General features: G+C 41.1%; 1 protein-coding gene across 1 annotated transcript in view; it reads left to right on the top strand.

Annotated features, from left to right (window-relative positions):
- Nucleotides 1–15,708, top strand: part of ENTHD1 (ENTH domain containing 1) — a 98,961-nt gene extending 83,253 nt beyond the window's left edge. The window contains exons 5-6 of the mRNA XM_055395397.2: nt 121–516; nt 14,597–15,708. Coding sequence (XP_055251372.1) covers nt 121–516; nt 14,597–15,201 — 1,001 coding nt within the window. The 3' untranslated portion in view covers nt 15,202–15,708. The remainder of the gene's footprint in view (nt 1–120; nt 517–14,596) is intronic.
- The last annotated feature ends 6,881 nt before the right edge of the window (nt 15,709–22,589 follow it).

Raw genomic sequence — 22,589 nt, 5'->3', positions numbered from 1 at the left:
CTAAACAGCAGGGCATTCTGTTATGGCATAAAATATCCAGTTATTCAAAGTGCAATGAATTTGACATAGAGTACTTTCCATTTTATTATTTTTATAGCTCTTTCATTTGTTATTTTACAGATGCTGTGCCTGTTCCCTCCGAAAAAAGCCCATCTCTGCAGACAAATGTGAGTCTGGACAAGAACTCGGGCAGTACCATTACAAAGACCATCACAGGAAACCCTTTGCAAATGCCTTTAGAAAAGCAACCAGCTGCAAAAAGCTGTGACACGTTGACGACTTTGCCAGCACATTGGCCATCTAGTCAAGAAGAGTTCATTGGCCCTCATTTAAGGACATCAGAGTCAGATTCTACTTTCCGTAACCAGGCCTCTGTGGAGACACTGTATGTCTCTCCCTCATTCACAACATTTGACCCAATGAAAGAGACTGTAATCAGTAAGGATCATCAGAAAGCAACACAGTGCGGCCTGGTTCCGATGGAGGATGAAAACCTCAAGACCTTAGCCACATGGGGTGAGTCTACAAGAAACCCCTCTTTTGAAGTACTCTTCTTTTACTTTGCTTTCTGTCTCCTGGTTTGTTGCCTTCTCTTATTCTCCACCCATTGGTATGAAAAGAGGTACTTCTGAGTTGGGAAAGTGCCCCTTTTAAAAAGGGCCAATAGCCAGATCATCATCATGGTTACATGTGCTTGAGTGAAGTCCACATTCTGAGCAATTTTGATACAGAACAAATTGGAAAGAACTAGCATTAAATAAGAGCTTCCTGTCAAACATTTAGGTTACTTATTTAAAATTATATGAGAGAGAGTGATTAGTGTGTATATTGGTGTGTATGCATACACATACATCCATATGGGTATGTATGTGTGTGTTTTCCCTTTTTTAAAAGAGCTGTGTACTGATTACAAAAAAAGGAGTGGGGGCGGGGAGTAGAGAATTTCTTCCCTCTTCTATCTTACAAAACATTGAGAGGGTTGCAGTATTGTTTAGACTGGTTGATAAAGGATAGAGCCAGTTGAGATCCCAGGTCACTGGCCATCAGTTGTTAAATCCTACAGTTTATAATTTCTACTTTCTTCTGTAGAGTTAATTAGTAAAAGAATAACCCATTTGCTGGTGCATACCCCTGGTGGCTCAAATGGTAAAGAACCTGACTACAGTGACAGAGACCAGTTTCAGTCCCTGGGTTGGGAAGATTCCCTGGAGACCAGAATGGCTACCCCCATTTCAGTATTCTTACGTGGAGAATTCCATGGACAGAGAAGCCTGGCCAGCTACAGTCCACAGGGTCTCAAAGAGTAGGACATGACTTAGCAACTAACACTTTGACTTTTTTTCATTTCAAAGACCAAGTGGTTTATTGATTCTCATGTGTAATAATAATGCTTACTAACTCATAAATCGGAGAAGGCAATGGCAAGCCACTCCAGTACTCTTGCCTAGAAAATCCCATGGATGGAGGAGTCTGGTAGGCTGTAGTCCATGGGGTCGCTAAGGGTCGGACACGACTGAGCGACTTCACTTTCACTTTTTACTTTCACACATTGGATAAGGAAATGGCAACCCACTCCAGTGTTCTTGCCTGGAGAATCCCAGGGACGGGGGAGCCTGGTAGGCTTCCGTCTATGGGGTCACACAGAGTCGGACACGACTGAAGTGACTTAGCAGCAGCAGCAGCAGCAACTCATAAATATAATTTTTAAAATATGAACTTTAAAAATATAAATCCTTTAAACTGCCTCAAATTCAGGTCAGAAGTACAATATAAATACAAACAATGGAAGCAAAATTGTTTGAGGTTAAAGAAACTTACCTTAATGCTAGTAAGGTCAGTACTAGTAAGAGATTCTTCTTACTGCTCATCCCAGAATTTTTTTTTAATTGAGTACCTAAAAATAAAACTAATTCTTATTTTTGTCACAAAATTAACTTTTCTGCTGAGACTACTGACGGAGAAACCAATTAGTACTGGTTATAATAGCCAGTGCATGTTATGATTAGCTCATATGCATGCTGTCCCCTGGGAAGCTGTTACTTCGGTTCATTTCTTCCACAAATACCACAAAAAGAAAATTGAGAATACTTTTGGTCATAGCTTGTATATCAAGTATATTTAATTATGAAAAATTACAAGAAGTTCCTCTAAAACCAGTTAGCAAGGAAGACTTTTGCTCCTACTTATAAAGAAGTAGATAGCATTAGTCTAATCCTCCACCAATAATATTGGTTAAAGCTGGAAAACTATTAGAAATCATTATAAAACAACCAAGGTAGAAAACACCTGATGGTCAGGCTCCTAGGGGAAAGGATTGTGATTCTGTGATGCAATAAGTAATGTATACTTGGTCTTCACCCCTGGTTCCTAGCACGGAGCTTCTGAAACCGTTGTCATTTTGCTGAGTGATAGGAGAGAAAGAGGCATTTTCTGTTATTCATCATAAACACTTTCAACTCCATCCCCAACCTCTGGGGAGAGGAGAAGGAATGGCCAATGATTTGATCAATCAAAAGCCAATGGGGACTTCCCTGGTGGTCCAAAGGATAAGACTCCATGCTCAGGGAACTATTAATAAGATCCCACATATCCCAACTGAGCCCACATGTGCGGCTACTGAGCCCACATGCTCTGGAAGCCTACACCACAGTTCCGTTCCGTTCCGTTCCGTCGCTCAGTCGTGTCCGACTCTTTGCGACCCCGTGGACTGTAGCCTACCAGGCTTCTCCGTCCATGGGATTCTCCAGGCAAGAATACTGGAGTGGGTTACCGTTTCCTTCTCCAGGGGATCTTCCCGACCCAGGGATCGAACCCGGGTCTCCCGCATTGGAGGCAGATGCTTTAACCTCTGAGCCACCAGGGAAGCCCTTAGAGAAGCCCAAATGCTCCAACGAAGACCCAGAGCAGACAAAACAAATAATAAATGCTTTTCAAAAAAGAGCAAGCAGGTGACAGTGATGGATAGTTAAAAAAAAAATCAGGGGCCAATAATTTGATCAATCATGCCTATGTAATGGAACCTCTGTAAAAACCCTAGACCATGAAATTGAGAGGGCTTCCAGGTTGGTGAGCACATGAAGGTTCTGGGAGAACAACCGCCCGGAGAAGGCACGGCAGCTCTGTGTCCCTTCCCCATACCTTGCCCCGTGCATTTCTTCCATTTGGTTGTTCCTTTATAATAAACCCAACATAGTAAGTAAAGCAAGGTCCTGAGTTTTGTGAGCCATTCCAGCAAATTATCAAACCCAAAGAGGGGACCATGGGATTCTTCAGTGTATAGCCAGCAGATCAGAAATAGAGGAGGCCTGGACCTGCAGTTGGCATCTGAGGAGTGTCTCAGTTTTCTCCCCCTTGCCTGTTTGCCTGTTAGCAGAGCCAGGGTGATAGAAGCCAAGGAAACACGAGAGGTGTTTGCCTGTTAGCAGAGCAGGATGATAGAAGCCAAGGAAACACAAGAAGCCTGGGCTTTCTGCTATCTCACTGAGCTTGGGAGGTAGGGTTGGAGTTTGGGGCTTCCAAGGTGTCAGGGACTTAAGAGGCCAATATTTTTCAGAGGGGAGGAATCACAGAGAAAAAGCCCACAAGTCTTTGTGTACTTTCTTACTGTTACTTTTGCCTGCTGCTAAACGGCTCAGGTTTTGGATAACATGCCTAGAGACTAAATGGGAAGAAGCCAACAAGCTAACAAGAAATTCTGATAGTCTTGCGGTGCTGAGGAGACGGAGGTTGGAGTTTAGGATATGCAGAATTGTAGGGTCTCTGATAAATACGCCATCCTTTCAGCTGTTCTGTTCTGTTCAGTCGCTCAGTCGTGTCTGACTCTTTGCAACCCCGTGGACTGTAGCCTACCAGGCTTCTCCATCCATGGGATTCTCCAGGCAAGAATACTGGAGTGGGTTACCATTTCCTTCTCCAGGGGATCTTCCCGACCCAGGGATCGAACCCAGGTCTCCCGCTTTGGAGGCAGACGCGTTAACCTCTGAGCTGGCCCTCTAAAAGGTTATACCCTGTGCATCAGAGGTACATTCTAGGAGTAAGGACAGCCTGGAAATAGAACAGCCCTCCCAAATGCTGAAACCCAGCTTCAACTAGAGCAAAGTATCTAAAGACACTGAAACCCTTTCTTGAGTGGTGCTACAATTTTTCATGCATAAGGTTTGGCATTCGCCAAAAAATTACCAGGCATACCATGAAATGAACAAATGACCAGAAATACAGGATAAAATAAACAATAGAAACAGACTCATAAATAATCTAGATACTGAAGTTATAAGATACATACTTTAAAATAATTATGATTAATATATGTAAAAAAAAAAAACAAGATGGAGGAATTTCATCAGAATAGAATACTGCTACCTATACAAAGGAATCAAGCGAATTCCTGAATTCCAAAGCAGAAAAATAATTAGCTGAAATTAAGACCTTGAGGATACTATTCAGTTCATAAAGGTTGAGGTGTCAAAAGAGAGAGCTCAGTACTGACAACAAAGTTGAAAAGTTATAAGGGAAACCCTGAAAGGGAGGGAGACTCAGAAGGAGTCTCATATTCCATTTATAAACTCTGCCCAAATTCTTGACCAATTCAGTTCAGTTCAGTTCAGTTGCTCAGTCGTGTCCGACTCTCCGCGACCCCATGAATCACAGCACACCAGGCCTCCCTGTCCATCACCAACTCCTGGAGTACACTCAAACTCATGTCCACAGAGTCGGTGATGCCATCCAGCCATCTCATTCTCTGTCGTCCCCTTCTCCTCCCGCCCCCAACCTTTCCCAGCATCACAGTCTTTTCCAGTGAGTCAACTCGTCGCATGAGGTGGCCAAAGTATTGGAGTTTCAGCTTTAGCATAAGTCCCTCCAATGAACATCCAGGGTTGATCTCCTTTAGAATGGACTGGTTGGATCTCCTTGCAGTCCAAGGGACTCTCAAGAGTCTTCTCCAACACCACAGTTCAAAAGCATCGATTCTTCGGCCATCAGCCTTCTTCACAGTCCAACTCTCACATCCATACATGACCACGGGAAAAACCATTGCCTTGACTAGACGGACCTTGGTTGGCAAAGTAATGTCTCTGCTTTTTAATATACTATCAAGGTTGGTCATAACTTTCCTTCCAAGGAGTAAGCGTCTTTTAATTTCATGGCTGCAATCAGCATCTGCAGTGATTTTGGAGCCCAAAAAAATAAAGTCTGACACTGTTTCCACTGTTTTTCCATCTATTTCCCATGAAGTGATGGGACCAGATGCCATGATCTTTGTTTTCTGAATGTTGAGCTTCAAGCCAACCTTTTCACTCTCCTCTTTCACTTTCATCAAGAGGCTTTTGAGTTCCTCTTCACTTTCTGCCATAAGGGTAGTGTCATCTGCATATCTGAGGTTATTGATATTTCTCCCAGCAATCTTGATGCCAGCTTGTGCTTCTTCCAGCCCAGCGTTCCTCATGATGTACTCTGCATATAAGTTAAATAAGCAAGGTGACAATATACAACCTTGACGTACACCTTGACCAATAAGACACACATTACTGGAGCTGACCTCTGCTGCCTGGGCCTCACCTATCTGCAGCTTTGCCCCTTGCCCTCCACAGTCAAGACTGGCCCCCATGGCAGGCCTACCCTGTGCCCTGCTGGGTGCCCGATGGCTTTGGCATGGGGTCCGCACTGTCCTCCCGCCGAATGAAGAGGGTGGAGCAGTTATTCTGCCTGGAGTAAATGGTCCCAAGTAGAGCTGTGTTAACTCCTGACCCTGCTACAGCCCCACTTTCAAAATTGGGTCCTCGCTTCAACACAGTAAAAACCATGGTGAGACTCTTCCACACCCCTGGTTCCATTCTCACAGTCTGGAACGGGCCCTGACCTAGAGGCTCCTGTGGGGGAAGGCTCCTCCTGGCACCTGGGTGTTCCTGAAGGCCCCTGTGGTCCATGGAGCCGATCCCTGGTAAGTTGGTCCATTTGGGCAGCACTTGATGACCCAGCCTTGAAAGATGCTCTTGTCCAGCTCCATGGTGGCCTGGGCCGAGCTCTATGCAGGCATAGCCCTTGAGGGTGTCCAGAGAACTTGCCACCCAGGATGGGGACCCGGTAGATCTCACCACAGTGATTGAAGCCATAATATATGTCTAGGGGAAGACCCCAGTGAATTGTGGCGGGGTCGGGGGGAAGATAGCACTAGAAATTATAAGAAATTATAAATACGTGGATAAATAGAAAATACCATATATTTTATTTTAAATTCTAGTGTTAAAAGTGTCGTTGTTGTTCAGTTGCTAAGCTGTGTCTGACTCTATAAGTCACCATGGACTGCAGCATGTCAGGTTTCCCTGTCTTTCACTGCCTCCTGGAATTTGCTCAGATTTACATCCATTGAGTCAGTGATGCTATCTAACCATCTCATCGTCTACTGCCCCCTTCTCCTTTTACCTTCAATCTTTCCCAGCATCAGAGTCTTTTCCAATGAGTTGACTGAAGGAAAAGATTTGAGGTGAGTGATACAGACAAGAGCTGGTGAGCAAGGTAGGAGGAAAGGTCCTGAGACGGAGGGTGATATGGGGAAGACAGACTAGAATCCAGACCAGAAAGAGAGTCACCTCGTGCTGAGAACCCATAAGGAAGGAGGAAAAAGGGTGTACCAGATGTGAGGGAAGGGTCTTATTGTTCTTAATAATTGAATGTCCTGAACATTCATGGGCCGCACTCTATATGTCATGGCCTCCGTATCTTACTGTCTGGGGTCACCTACCAAGCCTGAGGGTTTGGAGTGGTTTCATTTTTTCCATGAAGAAACTGGAAAAAATTTAGAACAGCCACTGCAGAGAATGGAAGAAGGAGCTGCTGAGACTCTGAGAAGATGGAGGAGCAGTAATTTGTAGTGGTCCAGTTTTTCAGGTCTGGGCTTTTTTTTTTTTTTTTCCTGTGATGAGCATCCTGGGGATAGAAATGAAAAAGGCAGATATTTAAATTGAAATAGGCCTACGACAGGGATTGACCAACTTTCAGCCTGGACCGAATCTTGCCCACTGCCTGTTTTTGTAAATAAAGTTTTATTGGAAAACAACCATACTACTTGGCTTGCATATTGTCTTTGGCTGCTTTTGTGCCACATCAGCAGAGCTGAGTAGTTCAAACAGAGACCATATGAACCCCAAATCCTAAAAGATATCCTATCTTGTCCTTTATATCAAAGTTTTGCTGACTCCTGAGTTAGGAATTAGTAGCAGGGAGACCTCTCTGATGGTCTAGTGGTTAAGACTTCACTGTGGGAGAGGAGGGGCACAGGTTTGATTCCCTGGTTGGGGAACTAGGATCCTGCATGCCGCCCAGCGAGGCCAAAGTAAGAAATTAGTAGCAAGTAAGGCAGAAGACATTCAGCAAGAGAGTAGCCAGAAAATGGCTAAAGTGATGGATCCTGGGATTCTAGCCTGGTTTAAGAAAGAAGCCAGAACCAAGAGGACACTGATAGAGAAAATAGAAGGATCATTGCATCTATGGTCTCAGTGCATCAATGAGGCCAAAGTGTAGATGTATTAAAAGGAATGTAAAAGGAATCTATAGCGCTGGAAGTAACTGAGAAGGAAAAGTAATCTTGGAAAACAAGGTTTCAAAGTAGGGCAGTTGTGAGTGATGACATCCTAGGGAATACTCAGAAGAACGGCTGACGGTCATTGTGGTTGAGGAATTCAGGAAATGATGAGACTAAATGGATGCTAGTCTCCATGGATACTGGGTGGTGGAGGATAACAGAGAGAGTACCTTTTTCCTGGTTTTCATTTAAGTGTTTGTTTATAGGAAGGGTCCAGGTCCAATGTCATAAAACTCTTTGGAGATAATGGGCTGGACAAATTTAAAAAATACTTGCATATTTTAGCGGTTCTCAAATACCAGGGAGACTCTCTAAGGCAGCCAGCAAATACACTTTAAAATCTTTACTGAATGAGAGGCATGAATTTGCTGCAGCAACCTCCTTTGACCTTTTGATGCTCAATACCTCTGTTCTGAGAACAGCCCGTTCCTTCTGCTCCTCTGCTTATTTGTCTGAAGCTCAAACTGTTGTTTTAGGTCATTAGTTTGTCACGCGCACTAAAAAGGAAGAAGGAGCAAGTACATACTTAGAAGCCAATTTGGTGGCAGGCAGCTTGCCTTATAGTCTCATAAGCCACAGTCAGGGTGAGTGTATTAGACACACTTTATTTTACTTTCTAATTTTGGGGAGGAAAAAATTATCTGTCCTTTGTCTTGTTGCGATAGTGGTGACCATGCTCACTGGCTTCCTCCTTTCTGTCTCATTTGGTTCCTGTTTTTTTTTTTACCTCTGGATTTCAGCAGTAGTTGTTCTTTGCAGCTGTTTTTCAGTTCACCTTTGCTAAAAGACTCATTTACAATGCCTTTTTCTTTTTGCCTATAAAAGCCTTTGGCATTAGAACAATTAACAGTGTCCCTGAAGCAATGGGGGAAATGATAGAAAGCAGTTCTGCAGACCATCCCAGCTAACTCTGGTGAGCTAGTGGTCAGAGTGGTCCAGAAGCACCATGTGGAGTACAGCGTTGATGGGAGAAGGAGGCTTATCACCCTCCAGGGAAGTCACAGCCAGGATGCTCCCTGCTCCCCAGATAAGGCCCCAACGACCCTTCCAGCTATGCAGCTCCTGCCTGCTCTTATGCAGACAGAAAGACACACTGATTTGATTTTTTTAATTTAATGAACCACATTTATACTTCATAAGCAAGTGAGAAAACTCATCTTTAATCCAGTAATCCAATTTTCCCAATAAAAATCCAGCAGAAGTGATTCATAACCACTTATAATAAGGGGCAGACTTACTAGCATTTCTATCTAGTCGTGTGTTACTCCTAAATCTAGTTCTCTTATGTATCTTATTTATAATAATGATACTAAAAATAAATTTTCAAATATGGCAGCTTTTAAAAATTGAGATCTACTTCCTGTACCATAGAATGCACCCTTTGAAAATGGACAATTTAGTGGGTTTTCAGTGTATTCTCAGAGTTGCACAGTCAACACTACTAATGCCAGAGCATTCCCATTAACCTCAAAAGTTCTGTACACACAAGCAGTCACTCTCTGCCCGCTTTTCTGGACATTTCATGTGATGGAGTCATGCAGCATGTGGCCTTTTGTGATTAATTTCTTTCACTGAACATCATGTTTTCTAGGTTTATCCACAATGTAGCGTAAATCAGTAAGTCATTCCTTTTTATGGCTGGATAATATTCCAATGTATAGATAAACACATTTTCTTTGTCCTAATCGGTTCACAGATGTTTGGGTTGTTTCCACTTTTTGGCAGTTATGAATAATTCTGTTACAAAGAATTTTGTAAATGTTTCATTTTTTAGCCATAGAACAAAATCAGGATAGTATAATTCCTTTGTGTAGGTAACTTGACAGCCATTCTGTATTAGTGAGGAAAACTGAAAGAGATGAATTGGAGAATGAGAAAAAGGAAAAAATCCCTCTCTTGTACAGTGAACTTTTTACCGAAGACCAGCTGCTAGCAGAAAAATTTACATTTACTGCTAAAGATGACTTTTAAATATTTCCAGAAGGGTATTTGTTATCTTATTTTTTTCAACCCAGTACTTCCAAATGCTTTTTAAGTTTAAAATTGTAGTATAATAACTAACAGTGTGTGCATGCTAAGTTGCAGGAATCATGTCCGACTGTTTCTGACCCTAATTAACAGATCCAGTGTTATTTGCGAGCATAAAAAATTAGAAATAACACATCAGCATTTGGAAAAATTTTGTCAGTGCTATCTTCAAGTGAGTCTGGCATTCGTTAGCATGCCTGTATCACACAATGATACTTTTAAATTCAACCATTTGCTGCAGCTGATTTGCAGTAGTTGCTGCATTTCATCTCTGGGGGGTCGACTGTATGAAGAGGATGCTTGTTAACAACTTCCGCAGTGAGCCAGAGAAGGGTCACTAAACAGGGAGGGAGGTGCGCCCTGAGGCGCAGTGTGCAGTGGCTGGTACAGCTGCAGTATGTTTGGAAACAAAAGTAAATTGGTGTGCAGCAATTAGAGATGAAGTGGGTTCTTATGAGCAAAAGCATCAAGCAGCCTACGAATCAAAGCTGCAGAATTATAAACAGTGAGAAGCTGTTTACTCAGCAGTTGTAGCTACATAGCAGGAGAAAGGTGGGCAGACAGCAAAAAGCAGTGATTCTCTGACCAGAGCACTCAGCAGAAACACCTGCAGGTTTGTTCAAACCCAGTTTTCTGAGCCCCAACCCCCTGTGTCTGATTCAGCTGGTCTGGGGTGGGGCCCTAGAACTTCATTTTAACAAATTCCCAGGTGATGCTGCTGCTGGTTCAGGAATCGCACTTTAAGAAACACTGGCATTAAACTGTGGGCTTCCCTGGTGGCTCAGCTGGTAAAGAATCTACCTGCAGTGTGGGAGACCTAGGTTCGATCCCTGGGTTGGGAAGATCACCTGGAGAAGGGAAAGGCTACCCACTCCAGTATTCGGGCCTGGAGAATTCCATGGACTGGGTAGTTCATGGGGTCCCAAGAGTCAGACACAACTGAGCGACTTTCAGTTTCAGCATATAACTGAAGCCAGGTATCCATCATGTCACACGTGTGTGCCTACCATAACTGTGTCATCTTTAAATATATTTGTCGTTGTTCAGTTGCTAAGTCATGTCCAACTTTTTGCAACCCCGTGGACTGCAGCACACCAGGCCTCCCTGTCCCTCACCATCTCCTGGAATTCACCCAAGTTCATGCCCATCAGGTCAGTGATGCCATCCAACCATCTCATCCTCTGCTGCCCTCTTCTCCTGCCCTCAATCTTTCCCACCATCAGGGTCTATTCCAATAAGTCAGCTCTTCACATCAGGTGGCAAAAATATTGGAGCTTCAGCATCAGCCCTTCCGATGATTCACAGTTGATTTCCGTTAGGATTGACTGGTTTGATCTCCGTGCTGCCCCAGGGACTCTCAAGAGTTTTCTCCAAACCACAATTCAAAAGCTTTAGCATTCAGCCTTCTTTATGATCTAGCTCTCACATCCATACATGGCTACTGGAGAGACCATAGCTTTGACTATGTGAACCTTTGTTGGCAAAGTGATGTCTTTGCTTTCTCATACTCTGTCTAGGTTTGTCATAGCCTTCCTTCCAAAAAGGAAGTGTCTTCTAATTTCATGGCTGCAGTCACCATTCACAGTGATTTTGAAGCCCAGGAAAAGAAAATCTGTATCATCTCAATTCCAAAGAAGGGCAATGCTAAAGAATGTTCAAACTACCAGACACTTGTGCTCATTTCCCATGCTAGTAAGGTTATGCTCAAAATCCTTCAAGCTAGGCTTCAGCAGTACTTGAATCAAGAACTTCAAGATGTACAAGCTGGGTTTAGAACAGGCAGAGGAACCAGAGATCTTTAAATACATAAGGTAACATTATACTAACATTTGACTGAAATATTATTTTCCTTCTGGCCTTCTTAAATCTTCCTTATGAAATCATTCTTTCTGACCAGAGTGAACTATTTCTAGAATAGTTTCTTAGTACTCTAACATATGTGGTTTAGGTCCTAGAATCTTAGAATCTCACCAAGGATATATAGTTCTGTCAGCTGATGCCTTGATCTTGCCTGAAATGTTCCTGCCAAATGGTCGCTAAGGCTGTGCATGAGCTCCGTAAGTGTTAAGAACCTCACCGCTTCCCAAAGCAGTGCATGTCATGTGTGGGAAACCACAACTATTTAAACGTTTTCTTTTTTCAACTGGACTGAAATCTCTTTTCTTGTTACTTTCTCCTGTTAACCTCAGTTCCAACTTGTCCACAATATGAGAAATGGAAGATAAATATTACTAAGATTTAGTTTTCAAATAACTAAATATAGCCTCCTACCCTTTGTCTTCCTATCTGTTTTGGGGTAAAGATTTGCATATCCATCAGCCCTTCTACATCCCTCACCATCCTGGTTGCCTGCCTTCTCAACTTTATATCTAGAATTTAACATAATTCTCTAATAGAGTAAAAATAATTCTAATATACTAGAATGGTGTGGATGTAGAGCTTAGTGGATTAGATTATATGCTTTAACATCAGAGACTTGAATTTGAGTCTCATCTCTACCCCTTTTTAGCCCTGTGATCTTGGAAAAGTTTCTTTGCTTCTTTGAGATGCCTTTGCCTCATGCTTTAAATGGGATTATGAAGCCTATTCCACAGGTTGTTATTGGAGTGTGGTGTTAAATAAAGAGAATTCGAAAATAGCTATTTGAAAAGCAATTTAAACCCTTAGACTTTTCCTCCTTGTCAAACAGATGAACAGTTGCCCCAAATATTCAACCAACTCTCACAACCTCTGGCAGAAGTCTAGAGATGTGTTTTCTGGAGAAGGTACATGGAGGGTCTCTGAAGTAAGATGCTAGCCACTGGAGAACATGTTACTCTAGCCTGAGAATAGACCAAGAAAGAGAAGGATCCAGGATATATTGATGGAAAATAGGAGGGTGGCAAAGAGACGTGTCCAATGACAGCTGTGAGTACGGCCCAGAGAGTTGCAGAGTGACTCAGGACACGCATATATAGAGGCTTCCGTCATTGGCAGGATGGTTACCACATATCCTCTTTTTAATCCAAGGATAGAATGTTGGATAAGCCTGACCTGGATTCTTAAGTGTGCTTGTCCTGTCTTGACCGTTTGTTAATGAAGTTCCTTCTTTCCTTTTTGTGTCCTGCTGCTGCACCAGCTGAGAATACTCATTTCACCCCCTTAAAGTTTTGTGATTGGAATTCTTTCCTGAGAATTGGAGCTAGGCACCAGGTGGCTTTGAAGCCAAAAATAGAAGCTGTCTGCCCTGGCCACATTTTTAGACAAGAGGTCCAATTTAGTTTAGAATGACATGAATATGTAAAATAAATAAAATAAGAAAGAAAGATAAGTCTTGTGTGCTAAGTGGTAAGCATTAATCTTCTTCTTCTATGACTTATAGTGAATAAGTTTTTGTTTTTTTAATTATTTTATTCTCAAATTATTCTCATGTTATTTTATTTACTTTTAGTTTTTGGCCATGGCTTGCGGCATGTGGGATCTTAGTTCCCAGAACAGGGGTCAAACCCATGCCCACTTGCACTGGAAGCACAGCCTTAATCACTGGACTGCCAGGGAATTGCCAATAAAAAAATTTTTTTTTAAGTAGTAAGTCCAAAGTTAATTTCAAAGACTTTGGCACTGGAATTTGACAACTTTTATCGCCTTTTAAGGCATGCGTGCTCAGTCACATCAGTCGTGTCTGACTCTTTGCAACCCCATGGACTGTAACCACCAGACTCTGTGTCCATGGAATTTTCCAGGCAAGAATACTGGAGTGGTTTGCCATTTCCCAACCCGGGGATTGAACCCATGGCTCCTGCGTTGGCAGGCAGATTACCACTGAGCCATCCGGGAAGCCCACCTAAGGCATAAATAAATAAAAATAGACATTCCAAGGAGACAAGAAAATAATCTATGTCCGATAAAGTTTGGAAAACACTTGAATAAATTACAGGTGGCCCTTGAATACCTGGGTTCAAACTGCGTGAGTCTACTTACACACGACTTTTCTCAGTAAATACATGGTCCAGTGCTGAACAGTCTGAGGTTGATCAAGTCTGCTGACTTGGAACTGCAGATATGGCGGGCCAGCTGTAAAGTTGTGTGGGGGTCTTTGAATGTGGGGTGGGCCAGCACCCCAACCCCCATGTTGTTCAAGGGTCAACTATACTGTCGATTTCTCAGAACCTTGAATATGCTAACGGATATTATTAATCTCCTAATGGGAGGCACAGTGTGCAACTGGCCAATCTTATTTGACTTTGAAACCCAGTTCTCACAAAACATCTTTTTACATCTTAGGGGACACAGTGTTCTCCACAATGGTTTGGGAAATAATGAGTTAGAATAAAGTGTGAAAGAAGAGATTTAATATGATTTTTGCCTGAAGGGAAGTTAAAAACGTTATCAAATCTTTAATTTTATGGAAAATGGGCTTAGAATGCTTTTCATTTTATTTGTAGTTTCTTGGTGGAAAAAAAAAATTACATACAAGTGCTAAAGTGAACTGGATCTCGGATGGGTTGGATTCAGCCTTGGCTCTATTTGACTATTGAGAGAAAAAGATTAGTTTTTTAACTCTGAGGTACTTGTGGTTGGTTGTTCATTTGCCATAATATTTTCTGTTAAAAAAAAAATGAAGAAATCTCAGTTACAGGTTTCTTAGACTTTCTGCTTTAAATGTCAACTTAAAATTCTGGCAGTGAGTAGAAGAGGGTGTAATTATTCTACTTTTCTGCTCTCTGATAAGTGTAGTGTAAAAATATATTGGGCAAAATTTGAGAGTCCAGATGAATATTGATATTTCTATTTACGTTCCTTTTCTATGGTATTATTGATGTATCACACATCTTTAGATTTTCTCTTATTTCCTGCTTTGGTTTAATTTGGGCCGATGGTGACTCTTTAACATATAAAACTCTAAGTAGTTTATGCTGAGACCAGATAGAATCTGACATTGTAAAATTATTTAAGCTATTACTCTTATTTGATGTTGCCTAATCTTTGTCTTTCATTTATACATTTTAGTTTCAACTGCCTCTGAAGGAACATTCTCCTTTTCTACTTTATCTGTGTCATCCCCTGATTCAGCCTCTCCAGAGAAGTCTGTTCATCCCTTACCCCCAGTTTTGGCCGGACCTTCCTTTTGGAATTTGTCCCATCGACAACCTTCTTCTGCCTCTGTTAAAAATATAGATAAGACAGCCAGGATTCATCACCCTTTTGCTCCTAGGAGTCCCTTGTCCTCTGATGAAAACGACAATGACCACCTCAACCTACTGGAAATTCTTCCAGACAACTCTGGTTCTGCCAAAAAGAAGACGAGTTCTGTTTCCAGCAGTAATTGGGTAGCATTTTCCACTCAAAATGTAGACCATTTCACCTCTGTGTCCTGTACTAGTTCTCAGGCAACCAAAGACCTGTCTAGGGAGCCTGAAGCAGACAATTCCACTAATGTTCTTCTAGAGGAGGTAAAAAATGCCATAGTCACATTGCATGAAGACCTGAGCATGGTGATACGAGAACTTAATGTCATCAGTAGCCGTCTGGTGAGCATGAGTGGGTCCAGTCCACAAATAAGCACGTCTCTGCAGTTCCCCCAGTATTCTGAGGTGGGCTCAGATCAAATCTGATTATCTCAGCAGCTGTTTTTGATAGAATCCAAAACGTTTTATAGATTCTCATTGCTGTGCAAAAATAGAATGATAGTGTGATTTTTCTTTGTCAGGTTTATTAAGCAAGTATATGTCAAACCAATAAATTCGTTTGGGGGGTTTATTTTTTAAAGAGAAAAAGAATCACCTTTAATAATATTTTCAGGTTTAAATATTAGTTCATTTGAAACTGAAGAGAATTTTATTCCTCCATCCTCTGTACTTTACCTCAAAATAACATTGAGCAGTAGTGAAAGTTGTGGTGATACTTCAAACAGCAGATGACTATTCCAGAGTTCCTGGATAAACTGGCAGTAAGAAGCCTCTCATTTTCATTGTTAACAAGCCTTTGCCTTGTCTTAGGAGAACTGAGTCTGGGGTATATGTTTCACATCTTTTCATGTCACCTTTCATGTTCTGCAAAAAAGGGCCAAAAATCTTTCCCTTCTTGTGGATGCCACAGTTGGTTGAGAGTTGAGATAAGCAGGACATGAAACAGGTGGGGTTTTGTTGGTTTTGTTGTTGTTAAGGTATATGCAAAGTGAATTTAAATGTGTACCTTTTTCTTGTATTTTGGAAAATAAAAATTTGGTGTTTTTAGTCTTTCATGTATCTTTTTAATTCTTTAAGACAGCTTTTTAACTAGAACTGTCTCAATTATTTATGGGGGAAATGATCTGGTTTGGGGATTACAGACCAGTGATTCTCAATCCTGCTGCAGATTAGAGTCATCAGAGAAGCTTTTGTTTTGTTTCATATTTATTTGAAAGAACAATGTAAAGGGCTCCATGTACCCATTGTCCAGTCTCAACAGTTACTAACCAAAGGCTAAAATAATCTCTGATAATTTTGAAGAAATATGAGACATTTAGAAAAGTATTCTAATGCTCTGGGTGCCGGCCCCAAATCAAAACTGATTTTCATCATGCAAACTGGGTTAAGAACTAGAGGGCACTGTTAGTGCAGGAATATGGGATGAGGAAATAAGCCAATCAGAAGGCTGTTGAGGTTATCCGGACAAGAGCTGGCTATGGCTCAAGCCAGGGTCAGCACAGCAAAGGTAAATGAGAAGTGATTCATTTAGGGATTGCTGATGGGTTGGATAAAATATGTGAAAGAGAAGAGTCAAGGATGAACCCAAAGGTATTGGACTGAGCAACTAAAATTCAAGATGAAGTTTCCATCAACTAAGATGAGGAAGGTTGCAGATAGAAAAATAATTTAGGGACTTCCCTGGCAATCCAGTTGTTCAGACTCCGCCCTTCCACTACAGAGGGTATGGATGGGTTCACTGTCTGATCAGGGAACTAAGACCCCACATGCTGTGCGTTGTGGCCAAAAAATAAAGGTCTGTCTAGTCAAGGCTATGGTTTTTCCAATAGTCATGTATGGGTGTGAGAGTTGGACTATAAAGAAAGCTGAGCGCCGAACAATTGATGCTTTTGAACTGTGGTGTTGGAGAAGACTCTTGAGAGTCCCTTGGACAGCAAGGAGATCCAGCCAGTCCATCCTAAAGGAAATGAGTCCTTGGTATTCATTGGAAGGACTGATGTTGAAGCTAAAACTCCAATACTTTGGCCACCTGATGCAAAGAGCTGATTCACTTGAAAAGACCGTGATGCTGGGAAAGATCGAAGACGGGAGGAGGAGTTGACAGAGAATGAGATGTTTGGATGGCATCACTGACTCAGTGGACATGAGTTTGAGTAAACTCCGGGAGTTGGTGATGGACAGGGAGGCCTGGCGTGCTGCAGTCCATGGGGTTGCAAAAAGTCGGACATGACTGAGTGACTGAACTGAACTGAATTAATTTTTTAAAAACTTAAGGCATACATTATTTTTAAATTTCAGATGTCTATTAGATAACCAAGTAGAGATATCAAGTAAACAATTGGATATAAGAGTGAGTTTGAGAGAGATCTAGATTGAAATGGAGGCTAGTAAATGATTTTTATTTAAAGTTATGAGACTAGATGAAATTACCAGAGGAGTCAGTGTGATAGTGGAAAGAAGTTGAAGGCCTGAATCCTGGGGCATTCTAACATAAGATCAGGAAGAAGTTGGGAAACTAAGGAAGGAAGTTGAGAAAGAGGCTCCACTGAGGTAGGAACAAAACAATATTGTCTGTGGCATTTGGAATCCAAAAGAGTTTTTCTCTTCTTGGCCCTTTTCTATATATATTACAGAAGCATCTTGTCAAGTTCTTTCCAAAGCCCTAATCAGTTTTGAATAAAGTTGCATTAACTCTATTAATCAATTTGGGGAAACTTTTACAAATTTAATCTTCTACTCTATGAACATGGGCTATCTCTAAAACCTCTGTCCATATAGATGCTCTCTTTGTGTTTTTCAATAAGCTCATTATTTCCCCCCAAGAAGGCTTCTATTTCTTTTTTAAAGACTTAATTCTCTGTTCTTGATATTTTTATGCTATTTAAGTGCTACTGTTTTACCAGTTTTATTTTTAATTTTAGAAGAGTTCATAGAAATGTTCAGTGTACGGTTGCACACTGCACATCCATACAGCCTTTATTCAGATTCGCCAGTTACTAACATGCTGCTATGTTTGCCTTACCTCCCTCTCTTGCTAAACACATCTATGTCTATATGCACATTATATAGATAAACACACACGCATTTTGCTGAGTTATCTGAAAATAAATTTCAGATACCCTGATACTTCACAGCAGAATATCTCAGCATACTTATTGAATGAATCAGGGTAATTATTTCCCAACCTACCTTCAAGTTAACGAATTCTCTCTTCAGCTATATATAATTTGTTGTTAAATCTTCATTTGGTTTTTAATTCAGCTACTGTATTTTCCATTTCTATAATTCTACTTGGTTCTTGTAATATTGGCTATATTGTTTTTCATGGACCTCTGTTTCTTACAGATAGTTTCAAGCATATCTTTGTTAGTAGAAATGGTAAGTAAACTATATAAAATTCTTACTGGTAAAATAATAGGTAAACTAAAGAGTGTTCTTGCTAGCAAACTATTAAGAATGGTCTAATACATGCATAAGGCTATAAATTTTCCTTTGCATAACTGAAATCCACAAATTTTTAAAAATTGAGATATAATTTCAGTTCAGCTCAGTCTCTCAGTCATGTCCAACTCTTTGTGACCCCATGGACTGCAGCACGCTAGGCTTCCCTGTCCATCACCAACTCCCGGAGCTTGCTTAAACTCACGTCTATGGAGTTGGTGATGCCATCCAACCATCTCATCCTCTGTCGTCCCCTTCTCCTCCTACCTTCAATCTTTCCCAGCATCAGGGTCTTTTCAAATGAGTCAGTTCTTCGAATCAGGTGGCCAAAGTATTGGAGCTTCAGCTTCACCATTAGCCCTTTCAATGAATATTCATAGTGGTTAGGTAAATCATGACCTTTGCTTGAAGTTTTCTAGAATAATCAGGTTAATCTCAGACTTAAATTCCTCATAAGAGATCGTTTATTTCAAATTCATTCTCATTGCATAGCCATTTGGTTCCACTTCACCATAAGGAGTATCTCTTGTTAAATGCCCCACCTTATGTGAAGTAATTTGTTCCCATCACCTTTCAAGGCCACCAAAATGAAAATTGGAATTTGTTGAACTCAACACGTGCCCTTAGGGAAAAGTGGCTTCTGTGATCATTTGTCTATCAGGTCTCTCTTTTTCAATGCCATAAGACTCTATACCAGGCCCTGAGGATACAGTGCTGAACAAAATCAGATATAACTTGTTTTCTAACAGCTTGAGTTCTAGAATTCTGCAGAACTTTGACAAATTAAGTTGTTTTTTAAAATGTGAGAGGCTAATAGTTCTGGGAAATAATATATAGGATTTGATTGGTGAAAGACTTCTTCAAGGAAATAACTTCTGAGCTGAAATACAAGTTCCAGGATTATTGAAATAAATGCCACTAATGACATGTTGGGAAATCAAACTTCTTTCTGAAATAAAGCAGAGCACAAAATAAGTATGAAATCATAAGACACCTTCTATTGGCTTTCTTCATCATCTGGGAAAATCCACCAATGGATTCTTAAGGGATAGAAAAATGGAATATCTGCGTTTTGTTAACAGCTATAAAATTTCTTAGTTGTACATGGCCAAGAGTTGAGAAGAAAAAGCTTCCAGAGATACAGCATTCTTCCCTCCCCACCCCCATCACCGAAAAGTGCTGTATCAGACATCTTGAAATTTACTCAGAGAATTCCCCCACAAATAAGTGAGGGAATGAAAACTATCCCCTTGAGAAACTACCTTGCTTACTATGTACTTAATACATGCACATAGTAACTTCAGACTTTAACCAGGTTTTACATAGCTCATATATTTTAATTCAACCATTTGTTAATTAGTATAATTAACAAGCACTTATTTCAGTTTCTATTTAGCCAACTCCATTAAACAAATAGAATAAACTTGGCTTAAATTAGGAGTGGGTATGTTCTGATTGACTTTGTAATTATCTCAGATTAAAAATACTTCATTAGATGTTATTCTTTTAAGCATTTTACTCGGAACTTGACGATCTTATTATAAGACAATTATAAAAATATTTTACAGTTTACTTGCTGTCAAGTTACTCATGTGTTCATTCTTTAAATATTTATTAAGCACCCTTTATAAGTAGGCAGTTTCCTAGACATTGGAGATACAGTGGTGAACAAAATGGATGCAGTCTTGTCTTCAGAGGCACGATTTGGTAGAGTCACAGACAGATCGGTGGGTAATTAGAGTGTAATGTGTAAGTCCTATGAATTTGGGAGGCAAAGGATGGTGTGGAGAGCCTGGTAAAGAACCACAACCAGCTCCAATCTGGGGTCAGGGAACGCCTCCCAGCGGAAATAAAATCCAAACTGAGTCCTAAAGGATAAGCAGAATTTAGTCAAGCAAAGGGAGTTAGGGCAGAGAGAATTTCCTAGGCAGAGAGAGCAGCAGAACAAGAGTCTGAGAGCCAGAACAAGAGTCTGAGAATAGCATTATGAACTGGTGGGTCAAAAATGTCAAAAAGTCTATAAACAATAAATGCTGGAGAGGATGCGGAGAAAAGGGAGCCCTCTTACAGTGTTGGTGGGAATGCAAACTAGTACAACCACTATGAAGACCAGTGTGGAGATTTCTTAAAAAACTGGAAATAGAACTGCCATATGACCCAGCAATCCCACTGCTGGGCATACACACCGAGGAAACCAGAATTGAAAGAGACACGTGTATCCCAGTGTTCATCACAGCACTGTTTACAATAGCCAGGACATGGAGGCAACCTAGATGTCCATCGGCAGATGAATGGATAAGAAAGCTGTGGTGCATATACACAATGGAATATTACTCAGCTATTAAAAAGAATGTATTTGAATCAATCATAATGAGGTAGGTGAAACTGGATCCTATTATACAGAGTGAAGTAAGTCAGAAAGAAAACCACCAATAGAGTATATTAACGCATATATATGGAATTTAGAAAGATGGTAATGAGATATGTGAGATAGCAAAAGAGACACAGATGTAAAGAACAGAGTTTTGGACTCTGTGGGAGAAGGCGAGGGTGGGATGATTTGAGAGAATAGCATTGAAACATGTATATTATCATATGTGAAATAGATTACCAGTCCAGGTTCGATTCATGAGATAGGGTGCTCAGGGCTGGTGCACTGGGATGACCCTGAGGGATGGGATGGGGAGGGAGGTGGGAGAAGGGTTCAGGATGGGGAACATACATATACCCATGGCTGATTCATGTCAATGTATGGCAAAACCACGACAATATTGTAAAGTAATTAGCTTCCAATTAAATAAATTTAAAAAATAAAGTAAATAGGAATTTTTTAAAAATGTGAGCACTTTAGTTTCCTTTTATGCGTCTATAATAGGTGATGAGAGGTAGCATTTAGGGCTTCCCAGGTGGCTCAGCTTGTAAAGAAGCCGCCTGCTAATGCAGGAGATGCAAAAGATGCAGGTTCGATCCCTGGGCGGGGAAGACCCCCTGGAGAAGGAAATGGCAATCCACTGCAGTATCTTGCCTGGAAAATCCCATGGGCAGAGGAGCCTGGTGGGCTACGGTCCATGGGGGTCAGGAGGAGTTGGACATGACCCAGCACACACACACACACATAGGTAACATTTATAGGCTGAGTAACGGAAAAGGACCAAGTGACAAGGCAATGGATCATATTGAAAATAAAGCATCACAAATGTGAGGGGTAAAGGTTTTCCAAAATCCACTCACAAAGTGATAAAAATAGGCTTTAAAAGGGGGTTTGGAATGGGACTTCCCTGGCAATCCAGTGGTTAAGACTTCACTTCCAATTCAGGGAGTGCAAGTTCAATCCCTAGTGGGGGAGCTAAGATCCCACGTGTCTTGAAGCAAAAAAACCAAAGCATAAAGCAGAAGCGATATTATAACAACTTTGATAATGACTTTTTAAAAAATGGTCCACATCAAAGAAAACTCTTTAAGAGTGGGGGAGGGGGCTTGGAGATCTTGGTGACTCATCTTCCCACCAAATGAGTTTGCTGTGACAGTGACTTGTTCCTGGTTGCTCAAGGAGTCCCTTCTTTCCCGTGTCTTCATTTTACAGAGAAAGGGAATAGAGAACAACTTGGCAAATAGTTATGTACTCAGCATCCTGGGGACTGTTTTTCTAAGTTTCACTTTACTTTTAATAGAATGGATTCTGAGATGTGATTTTTAAAAGGGGGTGGAGTTTAGTTATGTGGAGTTGAGAGATTTTTATTTCTTGCAGAACACCAAGTCGTTTGGGGAGGCCAACCATATTATTGTTATGCTAGAATATATTGCCACCTTTTATCAGCAGGCAGGCTCAGAAAAGAGTCATTTGGCTCAGAAGAAGCTAGGTTCTGAAGATGATTGTGTTTGGTAATTTCAAATTCTGTTTTCTCACGGATGGTGCAGAAAGTTCTTAAAGATACGGTAATTATTGCAGAATGATAGCTTCAGGCATTCAAAGCTATTCAAACAGTAAAATTCCATTATAAAGGATCACAATATGTGTGTTCAGTTGTGCTGCAATTGAGAACTTGTCCCTATAGTGTTGCTGCATCGTTCTTAACACTGAAGAACACCAAAGCAAAATGCAATAGTTGTAGGACTTGATGATGGCTGAAAACTGGGAGATGCAAAATAAGAAATGAATCAGGACGAGATCCAGCGTTCTGGGATGTGTGTGTGTGTGTGTGTGTGTATCGACATCAGCAATAAGAATAGCTGACGTTTCACTGTCTGCTAACAATGTTCTAAGCACGTTTTCATTTTCTCAACAACCACACCAAGAAGGTATTGCCACGTTTCATATGAGAAAACAGAGGCTGAGAAAAGCTGAGTTTGCTTGTTCAGGGTCACATGGATAG

This window comes from Moschus berezovskii, chromosome 6 (genome assembly GCF_049115385.1).
Source record: "Moschus berezovskii isolate FMDL1 chromosome 6, NW_MosBer_1.0, whole genome shotgun sequence".
In the NCBI taxonomy this organism is placed as follows: Eukaryota; Metazoa; Chordata; class Mammalia; order Artiodactyla; family Moschidae; genus Moschus; species Moschus berezovskii.
This window is presented reverse-complemented; position numbering and strand designations above follow the sequence as displayed.